Genomic DNA, 22,447 nt, shown 5'->3' on the forward strand with positions numbered 1-22,447 from the left:
ATAATGTAAGTGTTCTTCCCATTTTATAGATGAAGAATATGAGGCTTAGTGAAGAGACTGATCCAAGGTAACCTAACTTAGTATTAGTGCAAGTATTTAAAGCACCATGCTTCTTTTCTGTTACCACTGTATGACAGGCAATCTTAACAAGATTGTGACCATTTCTCTAAAAGTGAGAAGTGGAAAATTTAGAGAGAGCTCTTGAGGTACCTGATTTAAGTGAGCCAATAAAGTGCTAGATTATTTTAAATTCCTTTCACGTGTGCAGAATGTTAATTTTCTTTTCAGAATTAACTCATGAATTTCTACAAATTTTGGAGAAAACTCCTAATAGATTGAAGAGGATACGAAACTGGAGGGTAAGAAGAAATTTAAAGGTTTTCCCAAAAAGTTTACTGTGTCACTTTGGGATGGATTAAATATCCCTCATTTTTTGACCACTCTTCCTAAAAATTATCTGTTTTTTTTTTCTACTCTGTTTATATATAGATAACATAAGGAACATAAGCTTCCTTTCATGAGACAGTTCTCAATTGGCATGTGACGTTAATGTCTTAAATCCCAGATTGTCTTTTTTTTTTTTTTTTTTTTTTTTTTCATATATTTTGTGCAACTTTTTTTTTACAGATAGAAAATTGACTGGTCTCCTTTGCTTTCACTACTTTCTTTTGTGTTTTGTTTTGTTTTGTTTTTTAAATAGGCTAATCAGGCGGCTAAAAAACCTAAAGGGGATGGACAGGTGTCTGAGACAGCTCTTCTTGGTTCATCTCTGGTGCAGAATTCCATTTTAGTAGATAGTGTTACTGGTGTGACTACAAATGCAAGCTTTCAGAAACCATCTTCATCAGCATTTCCTGCACCAGTTCCTCTGAATTCAGGAAATATTTCTGTTCAAGACAGTCATACGTCTGATAATTTGGCAATACTAACTACAGGAATGCCAAGTACCTCATACAGTTTGGCATCACACCAAGAATGGCCTCAGCATCAAGAACCAACAAGGACAGAACAAATATATTCACAGAAACAGGAGACTCCACTGTCTGGTAGTCAGTACAACATCAACTTCCAGCAAGGACCTGCTGGTTCATTACATTCAGGATTACATCACAGGTCTGACAAACTCTCTGATCATCCTTCAGTTAAACAAGAATATACTCACAAGTCAGGAAGCAGTAAACACCACGGGCCAGTATCTGCTGCTCCGGTAATAGTTCCTCAGAAAATGTCACTAGATAAATATAGAGAGAAACGAAAGCTAGAAACACTTGAACTGGATGTAAGGGAACACTATGTAGCTGCCCAAGCAGAGCAGCCACACAAAAAGCACATGCAATTACAGGCAGCCAGCAGCAGTTCTGTAACTTCTCCCATTAAAATGAAAATTCCTATTGCAAATGCAGAAAAGCCAGAAAAATACATGTCGGATAAAAAAGAAAAGAGTGGATCACTTAAATTGCGTATTCCAATTCCCCCCACTGATAAAAGTTCTAGTAAAGAAGAACTGAAAATGAAAATAAAGGTTTCTTCCTCGGAAAGACACAGCTCTTCTGATGAGGGTAGTGGGAAAAGCAAGCATTCAAGCCCTCATGTGAGCAAAGACCACAAAGAAAAGCACAAGGACCATTCCTCCAACCGCCATCACAGTGGCAGCCACAAGCATTCCCATTCACACAGTGGCAGCAGCAGTGGTGGCAGTAAACATAGTACTGATGGAATACCACCCACGGTTCTGAGGAGTCCTGTTGGCCTGGGCAGTGATGGTGGTAATTCCTCTAGTTCCAGTGCTGCAAGGAAGAAGTTGCACATCAATGATGCGTCTCACAACCACCACTCCAAAATGAGCAAAAGTTCCAAAAGTTCAGGTAGTTCATCTAGTTCTTCCTCCTCTGTTAAGCAGTATATATCCTCTCACAACTCTGTTTTTAACCATCCCTTACCCCCTCCTCCCCCTGTCACATACCAGGTGGGCTACGGACATCTCAGCACCCTCGTGAAACTGGACAAGAAGCCAGTGGAGACCAACGGTCCTGATGCCAATCACGAGTACAGTACAAACAGCCAGCATATGGACTACAAAGACACATTCGACATGCTGGATTCGCTGTTAAGTGCCCAAGGAATGAACATGTAATCAATTGTTTAGGTCAATTTTTCCTTTACTTTTTTAATTTAAGAATTGTTAGAATGGAAAACTTCCTGATCTAGCAAAGGCAACACCAGCTGTTGCTGCCATTGTTTCAATATATGTAAGTGCTGCTTTATCCTTCACTCTGAAAAGAAGAGGTTATAGTAAACAAGTCTTATCTCCACATATGATAGTGTTATAAATACTGTAATAGCATGGAAGGTGCAAAAATCTCAGTATTTTTACAGTTGCAGCTAAGAACAGTAGAACGAATGGCTGCTTCTAGGTGTATAGGATGCCTCAAGCATTATTTATCATTTGAATCCTGAAGCCACCGTTTTTTTTTTGTTGTTGTTGTTGCTTAGCTTTTGAATGAGTGTAAATTGTTTTCTTTTGTGTATTTATGCTGTATGTATGATTTGCATGTTTCATTGATAAAGGGATAAAACAGTATACTGACAACTGTTTACAAGAAAGTGGAGAAAAATGTACATACATTTTTGTATGTTTAGATATTACCATAAATACTCAGGATTGGAGCTGCTTGTAAGTATAACAAAATATACAGAATAACTTTATTTTATCTTGTGTCAGAGTCCATCAGTAATCTTAAAAAATAAAAAGGGTGGCACTTTGTCATGTTAATCTTTAACTATAGGCCTTATTGGGAGCCGCTGAATGGGACACTTCACCGCTGAGTGGGTATCCAATGCCATGGATGGTCATCCGTACCCAACTGTGAGGCACTGGATTGAAGCCTTCATGGATTGTTGTGACCAGATTGGCCATTGAAAAAGTCCCTAGTTTTCTGAAGGAAAAAAGGAATAAAAATAAAGTTTACATAATCTTTTGATGTGAAGTGCATTTAAATGTTTATTGGCTTGATGCAGTAATATAGACACAGAGCTGTTAATAATGGTTATGTAGATTAATGTGATTGAGAACTTAAAGAATTCATAAAAAAAACTTGCATAGTAAAAAATTAGTAAGTTGTTTTTTTTTTTTTTTTTTAACTTTAACACCATATATATTATTTTAGTAGCAAACAGGGATCACTGTTCCATAGCATTCAGAATCTGTTCTGAATTCCCCAAGTGTGTTTGTGTGTGATGCCATGTTTCTTTTACAGGTGAATGCAGTCGTCACAATAAAAATGAAAGTAAAACTATTGCTATCACAATTTTCCTTTATATTCCAACAATAAAATAACTATCATTGACTGTGCATTGTACTTGTGATTATAGTTTATACAATCAGAAAGCTCTGTGGAAAAAAAAAAGATCAGTCTCCAATTAAACCACTAGTATACATTTTTATATTTGTTTGCACGTCTCATCATATTCCTGTTGATGTAAAGTTTGCACAGTCTTCTAACTCTAGAACAAATAACAGGCTTTAGCTTTTTTTTTTTTAAGTTGTAATTAAAACTCAGTACTCTTAATTCTGTTTTATCAGCTAATATTGAGAACTTGTCCTGTGGTCAATTTGTAAGCAATATTTAAGTTGTTGAATGTTTTAAGTTGGGTTGAATTTAACTTTTACAAGCACCAAACAGTTATTTGAAATCTGTCTTAATTTTTCCTTAAATGTACATGAATTTTTAAATGTTCTGAAACTACTGGTACATGCACAATTGTAATTTTATTCAAGTATCTGTTGTAGTTTATTGTAAATATTTGACAATTTAATCTCATCTTTTACTTTTTAGTTTATTAAGTAATCCAATAACTACCAATAACTACATCAGCAGTTATATAATTTGGTTTGAGCTTTTTTAAAAAAAAAAAAAAAAGATTATGGTTATTAATTCTTTTGTCAGTTTATCTGAATTTAGGATATATAGAAGCCTATTCCTAGGGACACCTAGAGCCCTATCTAGCCAGTGTGTCCTAACATTAGCATCAGGTTGGCGTTGCAGTTTCTTTCAGTGAATTTAATAATTTGTGCCATTAAATGTCACTCGTCACTATGGCATAATGTTGTATCCAGAAACTAGTATTTTTAATGCAGTCTTATTCTTGCGATGGTACATAAACCAGGGACCTAGTGTAGAATTCAGCTGTGTGCGAGATGAGGGCGGGGGAGGTTTTTGTTCTTAAGTGATAACTGTAAGTAGATGTGAAATTCTAAGGAGCTATCATGTGAAATAATATAGGGTTGCTGTGCTACTGTATAATGGGGAACCATAATACCAGGAATTTTAATAAGATTTTGTAAAGAATGTCCAGAAAAAGTGGTGAATTTATTTTCAGACTGAAATAGAAAACAATGTGAATATTTAAGGTCTGCAACTACACTTAATAAACTTCACTAAGAATTTGGGAGTTTGTTCTGAGATGTTGTGGAAATAAAGGTAATTTTGTTGAATCTTTATAATTGGTGCTAATTATGGAAGGTTCTAAAATAGCTAGTGTATCTTGTTATGGTCTAATACTCGTTGGTACTTCCACAGAATTAAACTTGAAGTGCTATGTATTCACTTTTCACTCTGTAAATGTAACTATACAATGACTTTATTTATTAAAAGGCAGCCAGTTGTAATTTTTACAACACTGTGTGAGCTATTCAGACTCCTTAACCTCTATTCTTTCCCTGAACACTTTATATAAGGAGGTAATAACCTCCATCAACAACTACAAGGGGAATAAATGTGTAAATCCTTAAACTTCATTTCATCAAATGAAAGTCCATGGAATTAAATGACTTGTATTTTCTTTTTGCAGATCTTTTCTCTTTCCATAAATAAAATCCATCAGTCAGTCTGCCTGTTTAGTAGGCTCTACCAAAGAATAAGACTTCCTTGGTTTCTAGTAAATGGAAGTCATTACTAAGTCTTCCTCTAAGCAGTGGTAAACTAAGATATCATAATTTATTTAGGTATAGCATTCCACATGCACATGGTGATGTATAAAGTTAAGGTGATTGGTAAGATTTTTTTTAATTGTTGAAATATTATTAAAATGTATTCTCTTTAAACATCTTTTAACAGAGTGATTTATTCTTAAGTTGTTTTTATCAAGCTGGTCCATTAGCTTCCTATAGAGGGAAACTCAAAGAGAGGTCTTAAACCCTATTGGGGGAAGCAAACACTTTTCGTTTAATTAACATGTGGTTGGATATTTGACTTTGAGGTACTGGTAAACACTTATCCCAGATATTTTAGTAACAGTTAATTTCCTCAGTTTGGTACCCTTTTCATTGATGCAGGACACAGTCCCCCTTTTCTTTGTAGATGGTATCATATATGCAGTACTCGGTGTTCCAACAATGAGGATGGTGGTATATATATGTCTCTTAAATGAGATACATGTATGCAGTTAATTTGGCTAAGGGAGAGTTGTCAAGTATAAAAGCCAGTTTTAGCAAGTAATTATCAAATAATACTTCTTGTCTCCAATGAACAAAAGCTTATTCTTATAAAAACCTAGCAAATAGTTTTGGTTTTATTTCAGAATGCATCCTGCTTATCCTCTTGAAAATTTAAATTTTATTTAAAATAAAAAATTTGTCCCTCGATCTAGTTGTGAAAGTATTAATGCATGCATCTTGAAACCTTTTCAGAAGATATAATTATGTTCAGATTTCTTGCTATATACAAGAAGATAATTAGGTTAAAAAATTACTACGGTCAAACTGCCAAATATTTTATTTAACATACATTCATTCCTGCTAAAATGGTTATTTTTAAACTTGCCAACCTAAAAAGAAATACTGGAAGTTGGCTCTTGTAGATAAATGTTCAGAAGCTATGAGGAGTTTCAGACTATGATGGACTGCACATTATTAAATTGACCTCAATTTGAGGTGTAATCACAAAGGTTATGTTCTTGTTAAATCAGCCCACTTTGTAGTACTTTGCCGAATTAAAAGTTAAATTTTGAGCCCTCTAATTCAGATAGCCAAGACAGGAAACCAGATAAGTGACTGTTAAAAGTATTTCAATTTGAAAATTAATAGCTGATGGGCTGAAAACTCAGTAATTGGAATAATTGATAGCTGCTAAAATTCACAAGAATTATTCGCTTTGAATAAAAGTCTTTGTACTTCTCTTAAGTGAGGCTACCAAGTTTATGGAAATCATTGAAGATTTTACAATAGATTTTAATGCACATAATTGAAGAACATATTGTTAAATAGTTTTAATGCATATACTGAGGTTGGTGTCTAAAAGTTATCTAAATGTTTTCCTTAACATTGCCTTTAGTTTTTAATAGCTTATCAAAAGGGCATCAGTCCTTGCAAGTAGAATAGTAGTAGGATTTGTAGGGCTTCAGAAGTTCAAGAATACTTGTGATTTTGCTGCCTTACTAGTAAAGGAAATGTTACTTGGTTCCTAAATCAAATTAGTAATTTATTTCCACCTTTAAAAGTTAAAAGATTTCATAACTCTGAAAATGTTATAATCTGCAATGTGTTCTGACATTTCTTTTTAATTCCTTTTTAAAGGAAGTGTCTGGAAAATGTAAGTTAATTAAAATGGCATTAAGATGATAAAATTAGGAAGATTTCCCTCAAAAGTTATTCTATGATCTAATATTGTGCAAATTGATTTTGATCTCTAGATAATTAACTATGCTGCTACTGCAGTACATATCTAGATGGTGCAGTTAGTGGAATGCTAGATTTAGAGTATGGAAGATTTGAGTTGAATATGCCTTATTCTACCTTATGATCCTGGGCAAGTCATTGTACCTGTCATTAAATTTACTCTATAAAATAATAGCACCTACCTTAGAAGGTTTTTGTGAGAATAAGAACATTATGCAAAAGGCTTTGCAGACCTTTAAATGTTAGCTATTAAGAATGTTCACTTTGAAATTAATGTCTTAATATGTTCTAACTATACTAAATTGTACCTATTGCTTCCCTTGCTCCCATCCCACCCCCTTGATGGAAGTGCCTTGAAGTCAAGGACTACTTTTTATTTAACAATGCATTGACTTTTGTTAATATAAGGTCAACATTACACAAGTCAATATTGGCATGGATAAATTTGAGTTGAAAATATATTCTAGGAATCGTGTACTTCCTTCTACTGAAATTATTCACCTATGTCTAATGCTAAATCCAGTAGCTTTACTCTGGTCATCCTTGAGCTGTTCAGAAACTGAAACTAACCCCACATATTCTATACATTATCCATTCCTTTGGCTTCCCAGACACTACATTCTACCCCATCATTTCTGGCTGCTCATTTCTGCTGGTTCAGAACTCATTTGTATTTTTTTTTTTAAAGGTTGTCAACATTGTGCCTTTTGTAAATTCTACCCCTAATAGGAATTACTGTTCTTATCTTTTGCCCATTTAGCACCTCTGGCATCTCAAACTCAAATCTGTCCCCTTCTGACTTTATTTCAGTTGGTGCCAGCCCTATTAAACCAGGCACCCTTCTTTTAAAATGGCTATTCTGTCTATTCATCTCATCCAATTGTTAACTAAGTTCTAGCTGGTTCTCCATTCTGTCTTCATTCCAACCTTGCTGTCCTTGTTCCAGCACTTGACTACAGATTGGGTTAAGTTCATTTAAGATTAGGATTTGTATTTTCATGTAGTTGCAGTCTGCTTGTGATATTCTAAATTCTCATGCACAGAAATTCTCATTTCTTAAAACTCGTCACCAAATTGCCAGATTCCTTTGCCAATCAAGAATTCTTATAATCGGGGAGAACCCTATCTTGATGCATGCAATAGAAAATTTTGAATTTGTGATCTGAAGGACTGGGTTTTAATCTCAGTTCAACTACTCCCTATGTGAGTTTGGGTAATCTATTTTACTTCCAATTTCCCCAACTGAAATAAGTTTTGTATTAGAATGACTTTTCCTTCCCTTCCAATTTTTATTCACTAATCCCAGGTTGTACTCCAAGTACTTCCTAAATCTTTTGTTCTGCTTCACTCTTAATGTGCTTACCATTTGTCATACATGTATTGTAATTTTGTTAATTATGGAATTTTTGTTAAGAAATTTTATCTAAACCTGGAATATTCTCTAGCATCTAATAGTCTTACAAAGTGTTGCTTGCTTAAATGTTGAATCTAATTTTAACACATTACAAATGAAATAAGTAAAAAGACTTTTGCTAGCCCTCTTCTATCCCTTTATCTGATAACATCAACTGAATAGGAACTGGGAAAGAAGGGAAACTTGATTTTTATGTAAATGTTAATAAAAGCTTTGTTCCTCCAAAGCTGAGCACAAAAAAAATAATAAAAACCGAAATCCTAATACTTTGGGATCCAGTATTATCACAGATGTGCACCGACAAAAAGTAATGAAGAAAACTCCAGAATGTGTAAGAATGACACGGTTTGAAGGAAAGGCCATTTAATTGGAATTCAGGACTTGGAATTAACTTCTAGTTCTGTTTCTTTCTACTTTGGACAAGTCAATTCAATTCTGTGAGCTATGGTTACCCCTCTACAATGAAAGGGCTGATCTAGATCAGGGCTTAAACTTTTTCCACTCATGACCTCTTCACTGAGAAATTTTTATATGATCCCAGGTATATAGGTATAAGTATGTATACAAATAGAATATTTACTGATAAATCATAATTTCATGACCCTTCCCTTTTATACTGTTAGGAGACTCTATATGGAGTAATCCAGAATTTTAATCTGGGATCTAGATGAAAGTGTGGAATGCTTAGTTCTGCAACCTTGGAAAGGTGGGACAAAGTTGCCCTTACCATCATCTGGGACTATACCTCTTAAAAATTTGTGGAATTTGATTATTGCCTGGCAGGTGAGAAAAGGCTAGTTGCATTTCATGCCTAAAACTATTCTATTATCATTTAAGAGCAGAGAGAATAATAAAACTAAAGACCATGCCAGTTAATTCGTGAGAAGTTTTAGTTTGATTAGTGAGTGAAGCCATGAGGGACTATGTTTTATTTAGGTATTATGTGATTTGAATTTTTGGTCACTTAACCCCTTAGTGTGATTAGCATTTAGATTAAGTTGGGTGTTTGTACATGTATTTAGAAGCAGCAAAAACCCAAGCATTTAAAGATTTTTAAAATTGCATCCCATCAGAAGAAAGCTTAACATTTCTTTAACAATATCAACATCCTTGGCTGCTGCTTGCTTTGTAGCAAGAAGGATCCCCCTGCCACTTGAATCAATTTGTTCCAATTGTGAGCCATTAAGATTGGGGGTGAGGGGGGAGTCTTTTTTTTTTTTTTTTTTAATTTGGCCAAAATCTAATCCCTATAACCTATTATTCCTAAATAAACCTCCTAGGCCATGTAAACAAGGTCTCTGGCATACCAGTACATCTAGTGCTTCAATGAAGGAACCAGCAAGTTCTTTCAGCAGATCTTTTGTAAGACTATAAATTTGTCATTATCCTGTTACTTTCCCTTGGACTTTCTCTAGTTTGTCATTATGCTTCCTAATATGAAGTTGAACAATGCACATCAGATGCAGTCCTACTAGAGTGCAATGTGATCTTCATTGTTGGAATAATAATTTCCTACAACTTGAGCAGTATAGAGAACATTAGCTTCTCAGATTACACATGTGCTAAGTTGGCAATTCACAAAGAAAAGCCCTACATGGATGGGCTTGGTTATCAAAACCCACTTCCTGATGCTATAAGTTGTTCAGCTTATTTTTTGAAACCCAGAGTAGTAGTTTACATTTGCCTTGTAATTTCCTTCCAGGCAGGGCATTTTAACTTTTGCATACTTTAGTATTCCTAGCACTTAACATGGTGTCTAATACATAGCTACTCAGTTTTTTAAAATCTGATTTAAGGCATCAAATTTGGACCATTTTAATCTGCCAAGATCTTTTTTGGAACCTTACTTTTTTTTTTCCAGAGTACTAAATCCAGTTGATGGTCTATGTCTTTATCCAAATCGTTCTTTTCCTAAATTGATCAGCATTTGGCTAAAAAATAGATTCTTGCTGCACTATATAAGCAAATATTGAGGTAAAAAAAAATGTTAAATTTGGAGTCAAGAAGTGAGTTTTAATCCAGACTTCTGCTTTCTCCCTGTGTTTTGATCAAGGCATGTCCATTTCTGAGCATCAACATGTCTTTCAATAATGATTTCCATCCAGATTGACATATTCATTTGTAGTTGGTTCCAATTATACCCATATATTTCTGGTTTGCCCCCAAGAATCTTATGAGACTGAGTCAAATGTCTAGATAGAATCCAAGTATAATACTATATAAGTTTCTCCTAATCTACCAGTCTAATAATCTTGTCAAAAAAGGAAATGAGGTTAATCATCAAGCTCAATAAGTTCGAGTGGTTTCTTTTCCAAATGCACAAAGCTACCCAATTAGGGAAGCATAATTAGATTAGGAATCAGTCAAAATCACTTAGAGTATAGTATGGAAAATGATACTTTTTTTTTTTCTTCGGTGGGTCCTAGAGCATTCTCCAGTGTGGTATAAAGAATGAAAGCAATATTTATTATGCACCTGTTATATGTTAGGGACTATGCTAAGGTGCTAGGGATACAAATATAAACAAAAAGACAATTTCTGCCTCAAGGAATGCTTGGAGGAAGTTAAAAGAGATGGAAAGTAAAGGTACCTTAGAAATTTAGAAACCAGCCAACTAGATTAAGAAAGCCACCCAGTAAGAAGGCCCTACCCTATAAGGGAAATTCCAAGATTAGATAGTGAAATGTGGAAATTTGAAAGCCAAGAAGAGTGTATTTAGTTCCTGAATTTGGGAGTGTTTTGAATCTGACTTCCAATACTTCAAGACTTATTAAGTGTATGGTCACAGGCAAGTTCTTTATCTTCTTTGAGCCCCATTGTTCTCTTTTGTAAGATGGTGACCCTATGGGGAGATCCTGCTCAGAGGTCAGATCAAAGAGGAACTCTCCACGTTGGTACTTAAAGATGGTTCCCTCACAATGTGGATAGAATCCTCTGGTGAATGTATGGGAGAACTTGCAAAAGCATCTCATGGAATTGGAAGGCTCCATTTCAAAGACTGTGATCTGCATTGTTGGAATACTCATCGATGTAATCACAGCTTCATAGAAATGTTGGAGTACTGGTACTTAGTGGGTTATATGATTAACAAGGTGGAATAGTAAAATGTTTTCTATATACCCCATCTCACCAACCTAATGATCTCCAAAGAAACAAATACAGGAATGATATCTATGGTATCAAAGACATAATAATTAAAGCTTGATCAACAAAATTAGTCAAGACTATGTGCTATACAGATCTTATCAAGCTTATGTTTAAAAGTATGCTTCGATGGCCTCAGTATGGTCCTCCCACATCAATGAATCAGTTTGAAGCTCTCCCCACCCACCCTAGCTCTATAAAAGGAAAAATTGCTGATCCTAGCCAATCATGCAAAAGAAAGAGGAAGTGGAAAGGCATGAAGGAAGGAGGGAAAGATGTATTAAGTCCCTGCTGTGTGCCTAGCACTGTGCTAAGTGCTTTACAAACATCTCTTTTGATCCTCACAACCAGAGGGGTGGAATCAAGTGCCCATTTTACAGTCGAAGGAAATGAGGCAAAGACAGGTTAATTGATATACCCCAGGTCAAAACTAGCAGTTATCTGAGGCTGCATTTTGAACTCAGGTTTAGTGGACTTCAATTCCATCACTATATCCATTGTACCTCTTCATTAACTCTCTAAGCAGTTGTGAAAACAGAAAAACAGATCTGACCATGATGTAATCAATAAGTACCATACTCGGAAAGAAGCTTGCTTCAATGAAAAAGAATTCTACAGATACCCCAGCAACTATGGAACACAGCAGGAAATTCCAGAGTGGTCCAAAGGATAGAACTCAAATAAACTTAGAGCTTTTGAAAGATGATGCTAAGATGGAAATTAGATCAGAAATTAGCCTACTGTTGAGCTTTACTGTCTCTGGAATTGAGAAAACAGACTGGGACTGTTGACTAATGGAAGCCAGTTTGATTATTATGGCTTCAATCCCTCAGGATGTAAGTATGCCAAGTCTAATAAAGCCAGAGTTAATGCCCCAAAACTAGGCATGAACCCTTCCAGCCTCTTGCTGGAATGGTACCATAAGAATTAAGATGACTTAATCTCACTCTACTATTGCTACTCCCCTGCTCCAAATTCTTTCCCCTTCATTAGGTAACTTGGGACATATTCTCACTTAATTAGTCCTATAAATAATAGGGCAGTCACTCATTAATATACTGGTTCTTTGTTTTATATAAGGTTAAAGGATGCAGGGCCTGTGACTGAAATCCACACAAGACTTCAACTCACTCATATGTGCTATCCACTGTAGCGCATGGCCACACATTAAGATTATCCCTGCTAGCAAGAGTAGCAATGACATTTGGTAAAGCTATCTTTATATGCAAGTGTTCTTCATCCTGAAATTCCCTGAACTACAAGAATCCAGAGCAAGAAGCAATTACTTTAGAGAGAACTTAATCTAATAAATGGGTATAAATCAAGAAAGCCCTCTGACCCTTCTATTATTTTGATGTATTTTGGAAAATGCCAGCAATAGCAATAAGACGAAAGAAATTAAAGGTATAAAGATAAGTAAAGACATAAAATTATTCCTACATAGCATAAAGATCTACTTAGAAAATGCCAGGAAATCAGCAAAGATATTAATTGAAACAAAGTGAGCAAAGTCACAGGCTACATTGTAAACCTTCAAAAATCAACAACTCTTCTGTGTGATAACAAAACCAAAGAGACAATAATAACGAATAATTCTTTCCCAGATAACTATAAAATGCTTGGGGATCAATTTACCAAAGTTTCAAAAATGCAGATTTGTAGATGCAATTATAAAATGTTTCTTAAAGAACAACTTACGTACTTAGAGGAATATTCAGTGCTCATGATTGAGCTGTGCTAATATAATAAAAATGATAATACCACCAAAATTATGAGTTAATTGGTGTTGTACCAATTAAATTATCAAACTAATACTTTATAGAACACACAATAACAAAAATTCATTTGGAAAAATAAAAAATCTATAATATCAAGGGATACAATGAAAAGACAAAAAAGAGAACAGTATTTCCAGATCTCCAGATCTCAAACTATTATAAAGTAGCAGTCATCAAAACTAGCTCATATTGGCTGAAAAATGAAGAGATAAATCATTGGAACATTCTGGACAGGAGATACATACACACACAAATGCATAGCTCACAACCTGTAAAAAAAAAATGGCATAATGGATAAAGTGCTGGTGTTGAGTTTTAAGTTATGCTCCTGCCATAAGTATGCATTTAGTGAATCACTAAGTCCATTTCTGCTTCCATCTCCTAATTTTTAAAATTGCAATAATATTGGTACATACCTCACAAGATTGAGATTCATGCAAAGTGGTTCCAAACTTTCAAGTTCTATATAAATGTTGTCTATCATTCTTATCATTTTCATCATGACTGTTCATCTTAGTAAAAGACCTTCATGAGTTTCTGGGGCTAAGAAAAACTCATCTCCTGACAATCAAATTTATAGACCTCTGAATTTAGCTAAATTAATCCATAGGGGAATGATGCAGTTTATTGAATGAGATACTCTGGCGCATAGTATGTTAATGTTTACTCCCTTCCTCTCCCTATTGCCAGGTTCTAGTTGAAATCTTTACAACTTGTTAGGATATGCAAGTCCTGCTAACAGGGTCATCCCTTTGCCAGAGAAAAAGGCGTTAGAAAAAGGCAAGAATAGAGACAAGAAAGTTGGCACCATACCAACGCAAGTCAAAACTCAATTATTATTTAATAAATAAATTTTAAAGAGTTGCCTCAAACTAATAATATAATGATCTGTCCCTAGTAAGTGTCATTAGCAGGATTGGAACTTAGGTCTCCTTGACTCCAGGGAGTAGTCTCCACACTTAATTGTTGTGAAATTTCTTCTAGTTAAAAAAAAATTTTAAATAAATAAATATATAAATATATATATATATATATATATATATATATATATATATATATACCCCTCACCCACGTTGGTTAGTGTGTGATGTATCATTCGACCTCTGAGGCAAGTTTATAGTTCACAGATCTATATGTCATGTGAAAGTATGTTTAAGACCCTTTTATTCGATACCTTATTCAAGTAAAAAAAATTATTCCCATTCAGTGATGTCATTTCAATTCCCTAGCCTTTTTTTCTATCTGCCTCTGCCTTCTTGTTACCTAGCTAAGTGCCCATGCCCAATGATTCCTCCCATTTTACTGCCCGGTCCTGATCTCTGAGCTGCCTGCCTTCCCTACAATATGTATGTGGAGAGTCCAAGTAACATGACAAATAATTTATAGAGGAGTAAGCTACAGATCGCTCTGATCAGATAATGTGAGACCTTCAAGAATCGGTACTCTGCTGAACAAGAAACTCTTTCATTCTGCCATGCCAGGCTGCCAGAGTCGCTGAGCCCCACCAGGTCAAACCATGGAGAAAGAACAGGGGCTGCAGCTCAGAACAGTACTCTTGATTTACTTGCATTTAACATTTCTCAACTTCATGCTCTTCTGAATATCTGTTATTTCCCTTTCCAAGTACAAAATAAAGAGGTAAGTTTGTTGTTTTTTTTCTCCTCTACACCATATGTAAATAAAAATTTCATGGTTTCTATTAGGATTTTTACTTTTGTCTTGTTTTTAAAGGTTAAATGACTAGCCCAGCTTGTAAGTGTCTGAGGCTGGAGCAGTTAAGTAGTGCAGTGGATAGGGCCCGGGCTTGGGCCCAGTCCCAGGTAAAGAAAATCTCAGGGAGTCCTGACTCCAGGGTCAGTGTTCTCATGGTGCCACCTAAGTGCCCCCATATTAGGATTTTCATAAGAAAACCAATAGAATAGAAACAAAATGAGTTTAAATTATAGAGACAAAGGATTGGGACCAGATTTCAGATCTTCCAAACCACAAGCACATTGGAAATACTAGTATGAGTTTCAAAAACAATATATATTTGCATATATACATGGAATTAGGGGGTATATTGGTAAATGTCTAACAATCAATTTGCCCCCCCAAAACGAGACACTTTTAAATTTAAACTACATTATTAACATTTTCACAATCATTTTAAACCTAGAAATTCATAAATCAGTCCTCATTTATAGCATTTGAAGATTTCTGAGATGCAAATGCTCACACTGAAATTTAACTGGCTCTTGAGGTGGTATGCCTTCACATATTCATGAAGCCCTGAACAAATGGGAGAATGCTCTTCTATGATGATAACATTTTCAGTTGATGCAACCAAAAGTTTTGGCTAAGTTCGGATTAGACTGGATTTCCAACAAGAAAATCCATGACTCTTAATTTTTCTTCCCTGTAGTTTTGAAACAACTAAACATCTGTAGATATGAACTTCTGTGGAGTGTCTCCAGATCCACTCAGTGACTCCTCTGAAGGAAAGTGTGCTCCAGGAGCTGCAGAGCAGATGGTCGATCATGTTGGTCCCTGTTAGAAAAAATAAAAGCTTAGAAAAGTAGTTTCTGAGTAATATTTGGTTGTTTTGGAAATGAAGTCTCTTACCAAAATGACAAAACACAAAGTGTAAAATAAATAATTTATATCTATAAAAGCACAAATCTAAGCCTCTTCTCCTCCTTTTCCTCAAGACACTAGAACCTCCTAAATAATACACCTGACAGTCATGTAGGACTTGATGGTTTTCAAGCCACTTTCTTCACAATAATGAGATAATTACTACAGATGTAATTTTATAGATGTCAAGATGTCTCTGAAGTCCTGCAGTTTATCCTCTTATTTTAGAGTGAGGCTATTAAGGACCAAGGAAGCTCAGTGGCTTGCCCAAGATCACAAAGTTAATTACAATACAAAATCAGACAAAAATCCAGATAGTCTGAGCCCAGAGCCAGAACTTAGAAAATAATTATTTAATGATAATTCTATTAGATCCTTTTACTGTCAAACTTTTGAGAAGTGGTCTAAACATTTTGTCTCTGTTTCTTTGCTATTTATTAACTCCTTAATTTTCTACAATCTGGTTGAAACTATTCCCTAGAAGGGCATCAATGACCTCCCAGTCACCAAATTTTTGATCAGTCCTCATTAGAGGCTATTGACTATTCCTTAGTCATTCCTTAGAAACCCAATGATCATAATGACTTAATTATTCCTTCTGGAGTCTCTCTCTTCCCTCAGCTTAATACTGTATTTTCATCCTCTTCCTCCCTTTTGACCTTTCCTCTGTCTCTTCTTCATGCAAGCCTCCTGTTCTCCAGTCTCTATCTCCCTAAGCACTCCAGTTCTAATTCTGGGGTCCCAGCTTTCAGATGAGTGAGAGTTCACTATATTTAGTCTCACCCAGTTACGCAACTGCTCTTAAGCCACCTTCTTACAAGTGCTGTTGTACTCCAGCCTTCTGTCCAACCCATGATTCCAGCTCTAATACTGGGAATAATGATCTAATCAAATCTATCATTCCCAGAAAGGACTTGTCAATTGTCCTTATTACTATACTCACCACCCTAGTGACTTCCCTCACCAAAATAACCCTCCTAAGCTACTTACTCTCCTATGTAGCTAGGTTCCATTATTGCAAATAATGAATCTCCTGAAGTGTTCCCATTTTTCTAATCAACACTGAATATTTCTGGTAGGCTGAAACCCAATGATCATACTGACTTAATTATAACTTTGAACAGAAGGAATTTTGAATGCCTGTCATGATGTCAGGGGATTTCTTAATTAGGTTTAATTTTATGTGTAGTTTTCATCTACTGGAATATAAACTCTGAATGGAAGGACTGTGTTTCTTATTGAATTTGCATCCCTAGGAGTTAGTTAGTGTAAGACCTGGCACATAGTAAACCGTAAGTATTTCATAAATCCTTTTTCATTCATTCAATTGGCTTTTCTTCCTCCTGTTCCCGACATTAGACAGTCCCTTCTGCTTTAAGTCTCTTCTTTGGAGAACTCACCTGTTTGCATTGTTTCTGCAACCACTTCAATGATTAGGAATATTCCTCTCTAGCCCCAGTCTTTCAGTTCAGCTCCAATATAGAATCTTTCAGATCTACCAGATAATTTTCCATAGTAAAGAAAGCTGAACTCCTCATCTTTCTCTCCAAGCAGGACCCCTGTCCCCCACTCACAGTTTCCTGATTTCAAAGTACTCATTTTATTTCTGAACAGCTCAGTTTGCTAGGAAGTTCTTGTTTTTGACCCAAAATCTCCTTCCATGAAACTTTTATCACTGATCCTTGTTCTACCCTCTGGGGACAGAGTAATAATGTTTCCACATGAAAGTCTTTCAAATATTGTTAGAAAATGATCACATATCTCACTAAAACTTCCCTTATTCAACTTATTTTAGCTGTGTGTCCTGTGTCCTTGTTTCCTTCATCTATAAAATGAAAGAATTAGACTAAATAATCTTCAAAGTCACTTATCAATCTTAACTTAATGACTCTCTTCTTGATTTCCTAAGAGAAGGATAGTTGTTGGTTTTGAGAAGAGGGATTGGGAAGGCAATTGGAGTTTAAGTGACTTGCCTTGGGTCACACAACTGAGGTCATATTTGATTCCAGAGCAGGTGCTCTATCCACTGAACTACCTAGTAGCCCAAAGATAGTTTTAAAGAGCCATGAGTATGTGGTAAAGGGGGAAAAAAAGGCTTGCTTTGGAGTGACAAAATTTTGTTATTTGTCAAAGGTCTGCCACTTACTTGTCATGTGACCTTATGGAAATCATTTAACTTTTATGCACAATTGTTTCCTCATCTGTAAAGGAGGACTTGGGATTAGAATCCTAAATTTACTCCACAAATAAAGATCCAAGTGAAAAGTAAATGCCAACTGTTGCAGAAGAAAGTAATTGCTAGGAAAATAAAACAATAAATGTCTACAACTATATAAATGCAAAGAATTTTTTTAAAAAATGAATGTTGTATAATTAGCATGACCAACTAATTTTAGATCCCCAAAAGAACTGAGAAAAGGTACATCTTTCTCCTCTTTGCAAAGGTGAGGGACTATGTTTGTGAAACATTACAAATTCTCTCAGAATTATAAAATCCTAGCTCTAAACCTAAAAGAGAACTCAAAGACCAAGAAATGCAACTCCTTCATTTTACAGTTGATGGAACTGAGAAACAGAAAGTAAATGAATCATTTCATAAGTAGCATGTATAAGTTAGTTTTTGCTGAACTGTTTTCCCCCTCTTTCTATTTTATAAAAAAAAAAAAATTAAAATTTGGGGGGAGGGGCAGCTAGGTAGTGCAGTGGATAGAGCCCCAGCCCTGAAGTCAGAAGGATCTGAGTTCAAATTTGGTCTCAGACTTTTAACACTTCTTAGCTGTGTGACCCTGGGCTAGTCACTTAACCCCATTTGCCTTAGCAAAAAGAAAGAAAGAAAGAAATATGTAAAATTTGGGGGGAAAGTTATTTTGATATGCGCAAGCAAGTAAAAAAAGATCTCCATATTTTGGGGGCTTTAACTTCTGCCATTCCCCAAGCTTCTTACCTGGTTAAACAAACACGTACAAAGTCTGCTGCATTTTCTGAAAAGTGGCCTGGTAAAGAAGGCATTAGCCCTCTATGAGTGCCAATGTAAAACATTGCTGCCATCCTGTCCATAGAAGCCAAAGGTGGTTTCCCAGTAGCCATCTCAAATACAGTGCAGCCAATACTCCAGATGTCTGACTTCCTTCCATAGCCAGATTCATTGATGACTTCAGGTGCCATCCAATATGGTGTTCCATGCATAGACTTAAGCATTTCACTATGAGTGCCTGTCAAGCTTACATAGGCCAAACGCCTGGCACATCCAAAGTCAATCAGTTTTATTATTCCAGTCGGCATGAGCATAACATTATTCCCTTTGATATCTCTGTGTACCACACAGTTCTCATGCAAATAGGCTACTCCTTGGAGAATTTGTTTGGTGTATTTGGAAATCACCATCTCAGGCAGGGGTCCAAAACGGCTTATAATACTAGAAATAGAGCCACCAGGAACAAACTCCATGAAAATACTTACAAGGTTCTTTTCTAAGCATGTTCCCAAGTAAGCCACAATGTTGACATGTTTCAGTACCTTAAGCAAGTCCACTTCTTCTTGCAGTTTCTGATATTCTCTCTCATTAGCTACTTGATCAGAGGTATCCAAAGCTACTTGTTTCACAGCTATGAGTTGGCCCTGACTTGTGAGACCACAGTATACCTAGAGGTAAGCCAATATCAATCATTAAGCATGCACCACACAATAGTTGAGCATTTTGATAAGTCAATAAGCATTTATTAAGTACTTACAAGTTCCAGGCACTGAACTCCTCTCTCAGTCCTATCTTTCTTCCCTCCTCAATCCAAATTTAACTTGCATTTCAAGTCTTTGAGGAAAATGCAACTTAAATTATTCTGATAAATTGGAACTGGGACTGAGTTGGGAAGGAAAAATGTTGAAAAAATGTTGCCCCTTTTAAATAGTTCTTATGAAAACTATTGCCCAGATGCCTTCTATAAGATTTAGGGAATCTTATTTAGGGATTAAGAAGCTACTAAGAGAATTTGGAAAAACTGCATAATAAGCCTCTCATCAATTTCTGCTAATTCAATAAATTGATGGCAGAGACCCTTAAGACTCCATGAAACTCTGAATTTATACGGAAATTATTAAATACTATAAATTTACATTTAGGCAGTGTCTTTTTACTATATATCTGTTATTCAACTTATTGAGAGTTAAACACTCATATCTCTAGTGTATTTAACAAGAATAGGAAAAGATCCAGTTACGAATCAGAAGTGTCCAATGACGGAAACATTTCCCATCCTTATTTTCTTTTTTGCTCTCCAAAGAAGCAACTATTAATTCAAGCAGTTCATTTTAGAGCGATTTGAGTGCCCCATCCCTAGATCTATCCTGGCTCAGAAGAGAAAAATAGAAACTCCCAAAGATAAAGTCAAGAATAAAACTGTGTCAATCTTGTGACAGAGAATATCACTGTTCTTTAATGTAGTCAATTCAATTCAATAAGTACTTACAAAATATCTCCTATAAGGCACTGTTAGTTACTAGGGATGTTAAAAACAAGAAACAAGGTAGAGAGATGGAAAGATGGAGGATGGGATGATAGAGAGAGGTAGGCAGTGTAGGAAAAACAATGGAGATGAGAGGAGCAAGAGTCACTTGTGAAACTGTGGGTCAGAGTTGGGAATACCCAGGTAGCATGGACCCATAGCAGACTAGAGAAGTGCTGGGGGAAGGAGCAGAAATTTGGGATCAGATTTTTATAGAGCTTTGGTGATAGAATAACTCTCATTTTAGGGTTAGTTCATTAATACATCTACCTCATCATAAAATTATTAGCAGCATTTTAGGATTATTTCCTTTTTTTTGCTGGTGTCCTGCCAGTTTTACTAAGCATGTATGGAACTTTTCTGAGGATTATAGACCATGGACCGAGGGAACCTTATAGTAAAGCCTAGCTGGCTTCCCCTGATTTAGCACACAGTCTCAGGATGTGACCTTAGTTACTATATAACACAGTTTCCAGAGGCTCCTAAACTCCCCTAATTTATGAAGCAGTTTACAAGCAACAGTTATACTTCCTTAACTTATAAAACAGTCTGTAAGTGACTTCTAGGCTCCCCTTTGCAATCTTACTTCCTTCTATTGTTACTTATAGTTAAAAGCTACTTATCAACTTACTATGAACTAAGGGGTTCAGGGGGATCACAGTAATATAATTTTAACACAGTTTATACCACAGTCCAGTGAACAAGATTTTTTCAGAGTCAAGAGAATAAGATTTTCCAGAGGAGGGTCTCAAACACACAGAAAGAAAACCACTGAGCTGCACTGCCCTGCCACAATTGCATGTTACCCAGTTCTCTTGTCTGCCTTCCTTTTAACTCAGTAGTCAAGAATAAAAGCACCAGCATGTGCCTACATTATTTTTTATTTTATAAGTTGCCTCAGTAGTCAGAGTAAAAGGGCCAGAATATACCTACATTATTTTTTATTTTTTAAGTTGACTCAATAGCCAGAATAAAAGGGCCAGGATATACCTACATTATTTTTTATTTTATAAGTTGCTTCCAGATTTCCTCAGAATTATTAAGCAGGTATCATTGATAAGGTTGTTGACAGCAGCTGTTCCCTTCCTACCTTCTTCCACAGAACAACTATCATGCTGTCCTGCTTGTGGTTATCACTATGAGGAGGAGAGATGGTTATTTGTTCCATATTTTACAAAGGTCATATTAGTACTTGCTGAAATTTTCGCTTTGCTGAGCTCCAAGAGTCTGACATTTTCTTGTATTAACTGGAACGTACCGTGCCATATGCGCCCTTCCCAAGGATTTCACCTTTGGTCCATAGAATAGGCTCTTCATGCTTTAAACTGTTTTCAGAAAATGGCTTTTCATTCAAACTGAAGAAAGGCTTTTCATCGTCAGAGAGCCAGAAATTATTACTATACTTCTGGAAAAGTAAAGTAAAAGAATAAGAAAATCATTATTATATGCATCTAGTACTAAAGAAGAAAAAGCTGCTTCCTAACTTTTTCTGCATATACATGTTCACTGTGACAGACTTCTTTAAAATCCCTGGTGCTTTACTATAACCCTGGCTATATAGACAGTGGCCAAGCCAGGTTTCTGAGGACATGCCTCTGATTTATTAACTATATTTATTTTGAGGTCACTTTATTAAGGGCCCATTGTCTGTCTGTGTTTCACACACAAAAGACAAGACAACATGGTAGAAAGAGCAGAGATCAGAAAAGTTTGGTTCAAGTCCTTCATTATACAGGCAAAAATCATTTCATTTCTAGCATGTTTTGCATCCTTGTCTAGAGCATAAGAATACTACTTCTCACTCTACCAGCTATTTCATTAGGTTGTAATAACATGTATGAAAGCAAATTGTACACTATGAAAGACTTTCAAAAGTTATTATTTTAAAGGTATTATTGCTTCTGAGAGCTTGGTATTCCCATTCAGATGGATTTTAATCCAACAGACAAATCTGCAGCCATTGCAAACAAAAGGAGCCTCTACAAACCATGGTAACTATATATGTCTAAATGTGGGGCAAGTCATTTTGCTTCTATGAACCATCAATCAAATGAGGAGTTTGGGCTTCTTAAGAACTGGTACTTCCATGCTATTCCATCTATGCCCAAAGGTCTATAAATTCATGCACATCCTTTGACCTAACAATACCACTACTAGGTATGAATACCAAAAGAGATTAAAAAAAAAAAAAAAAAGGAAAAGGACTGATATGTACAAAAAATACTTATAGTTGCTTTCTTCTCAGAAACATGTAAAAAAAAACTGAAATTGAGGGGTTGTCCGTCAATTGGAGAATGGCTGAATAAATTGTGATATGTGT

General features: G+C 35.6%; 2 protein-coding genes across 9 annotated transcripts in view; one reads left to right on the forward strand and one right to left on the reverse strand.

Annotated features, from left to right (window-relative positions):
• CCNT2 (cyclin T2) overlaps window positions 1-5,097 on the forward strand; it is a 40,475-nt gene extending 35,378 nt beyond the window's left edge. For 6 of the 8 annotated variants that reach the window (XM_031959996.1, XM_031959990.1, XM_031959991.1 and 3 more), the window contains 2 exons: window positions 289-359; window positions 701-5,097. In XM_031959996.1, coding sequence (XP_031815856.1) covers window positions 289-359; window positions 701-2,134 — 1,505 coding nt within the window. In that variant the 3' untranslated portion in view covers window positions 2,135-5,097. The remainder of the gene's footprint in view (window positions 1-288; window positions 360-700) is intronic. The other 2 variants (XM_031959992.1, XM_031959993.1) reach the window with 1 other exon arrangement.
• Window positions 5,098-15,001: 9,904 nt separating this feature from the next.
• MAP3K19 (mitogen-activated protein kinase kinase kinase 19) overlaps window positions 15,002-22,447 on the reverse strand; it is a 63,861-nt gene continuing 56,415 nt past the window's right edge. The window contains exons 11-13 of the mRNA XM_031959998.1: window positions 21,386-21,532; window positions 18,573-19,270; window positions 15,002-15,541 (exon numbers count right to left, since the gene is read on the reverse strand). Coding sequence (XP_031815858.1) covers window positions 15,475-15,541; window positions 18,573-19,270; window positions 21,386-21,532 — 912 coding nt within the window. The 3' untranslated portion in view covers window positions 15,002-15,474. The remainder of the gene's footprint in view (window positions 15,542-18,572; window positions 19,271-21,385; window positions 21,533-22,447) is intronic.

The sequence above is a fragment of the Sarcophilus harrisii genome, chromosome 3 (assembly GCF_902635505.1).
Source record: "Sarcophilus harrisii chromosome 3, mSarHar1.11, whole genome shotgun sequence".
NCBI lineage: Eukaryota > Metazoa > Chordata > Mammalia > Dasyuromorphia > Dasyuridae > Sarcophilus > Sarcophilus harrisii.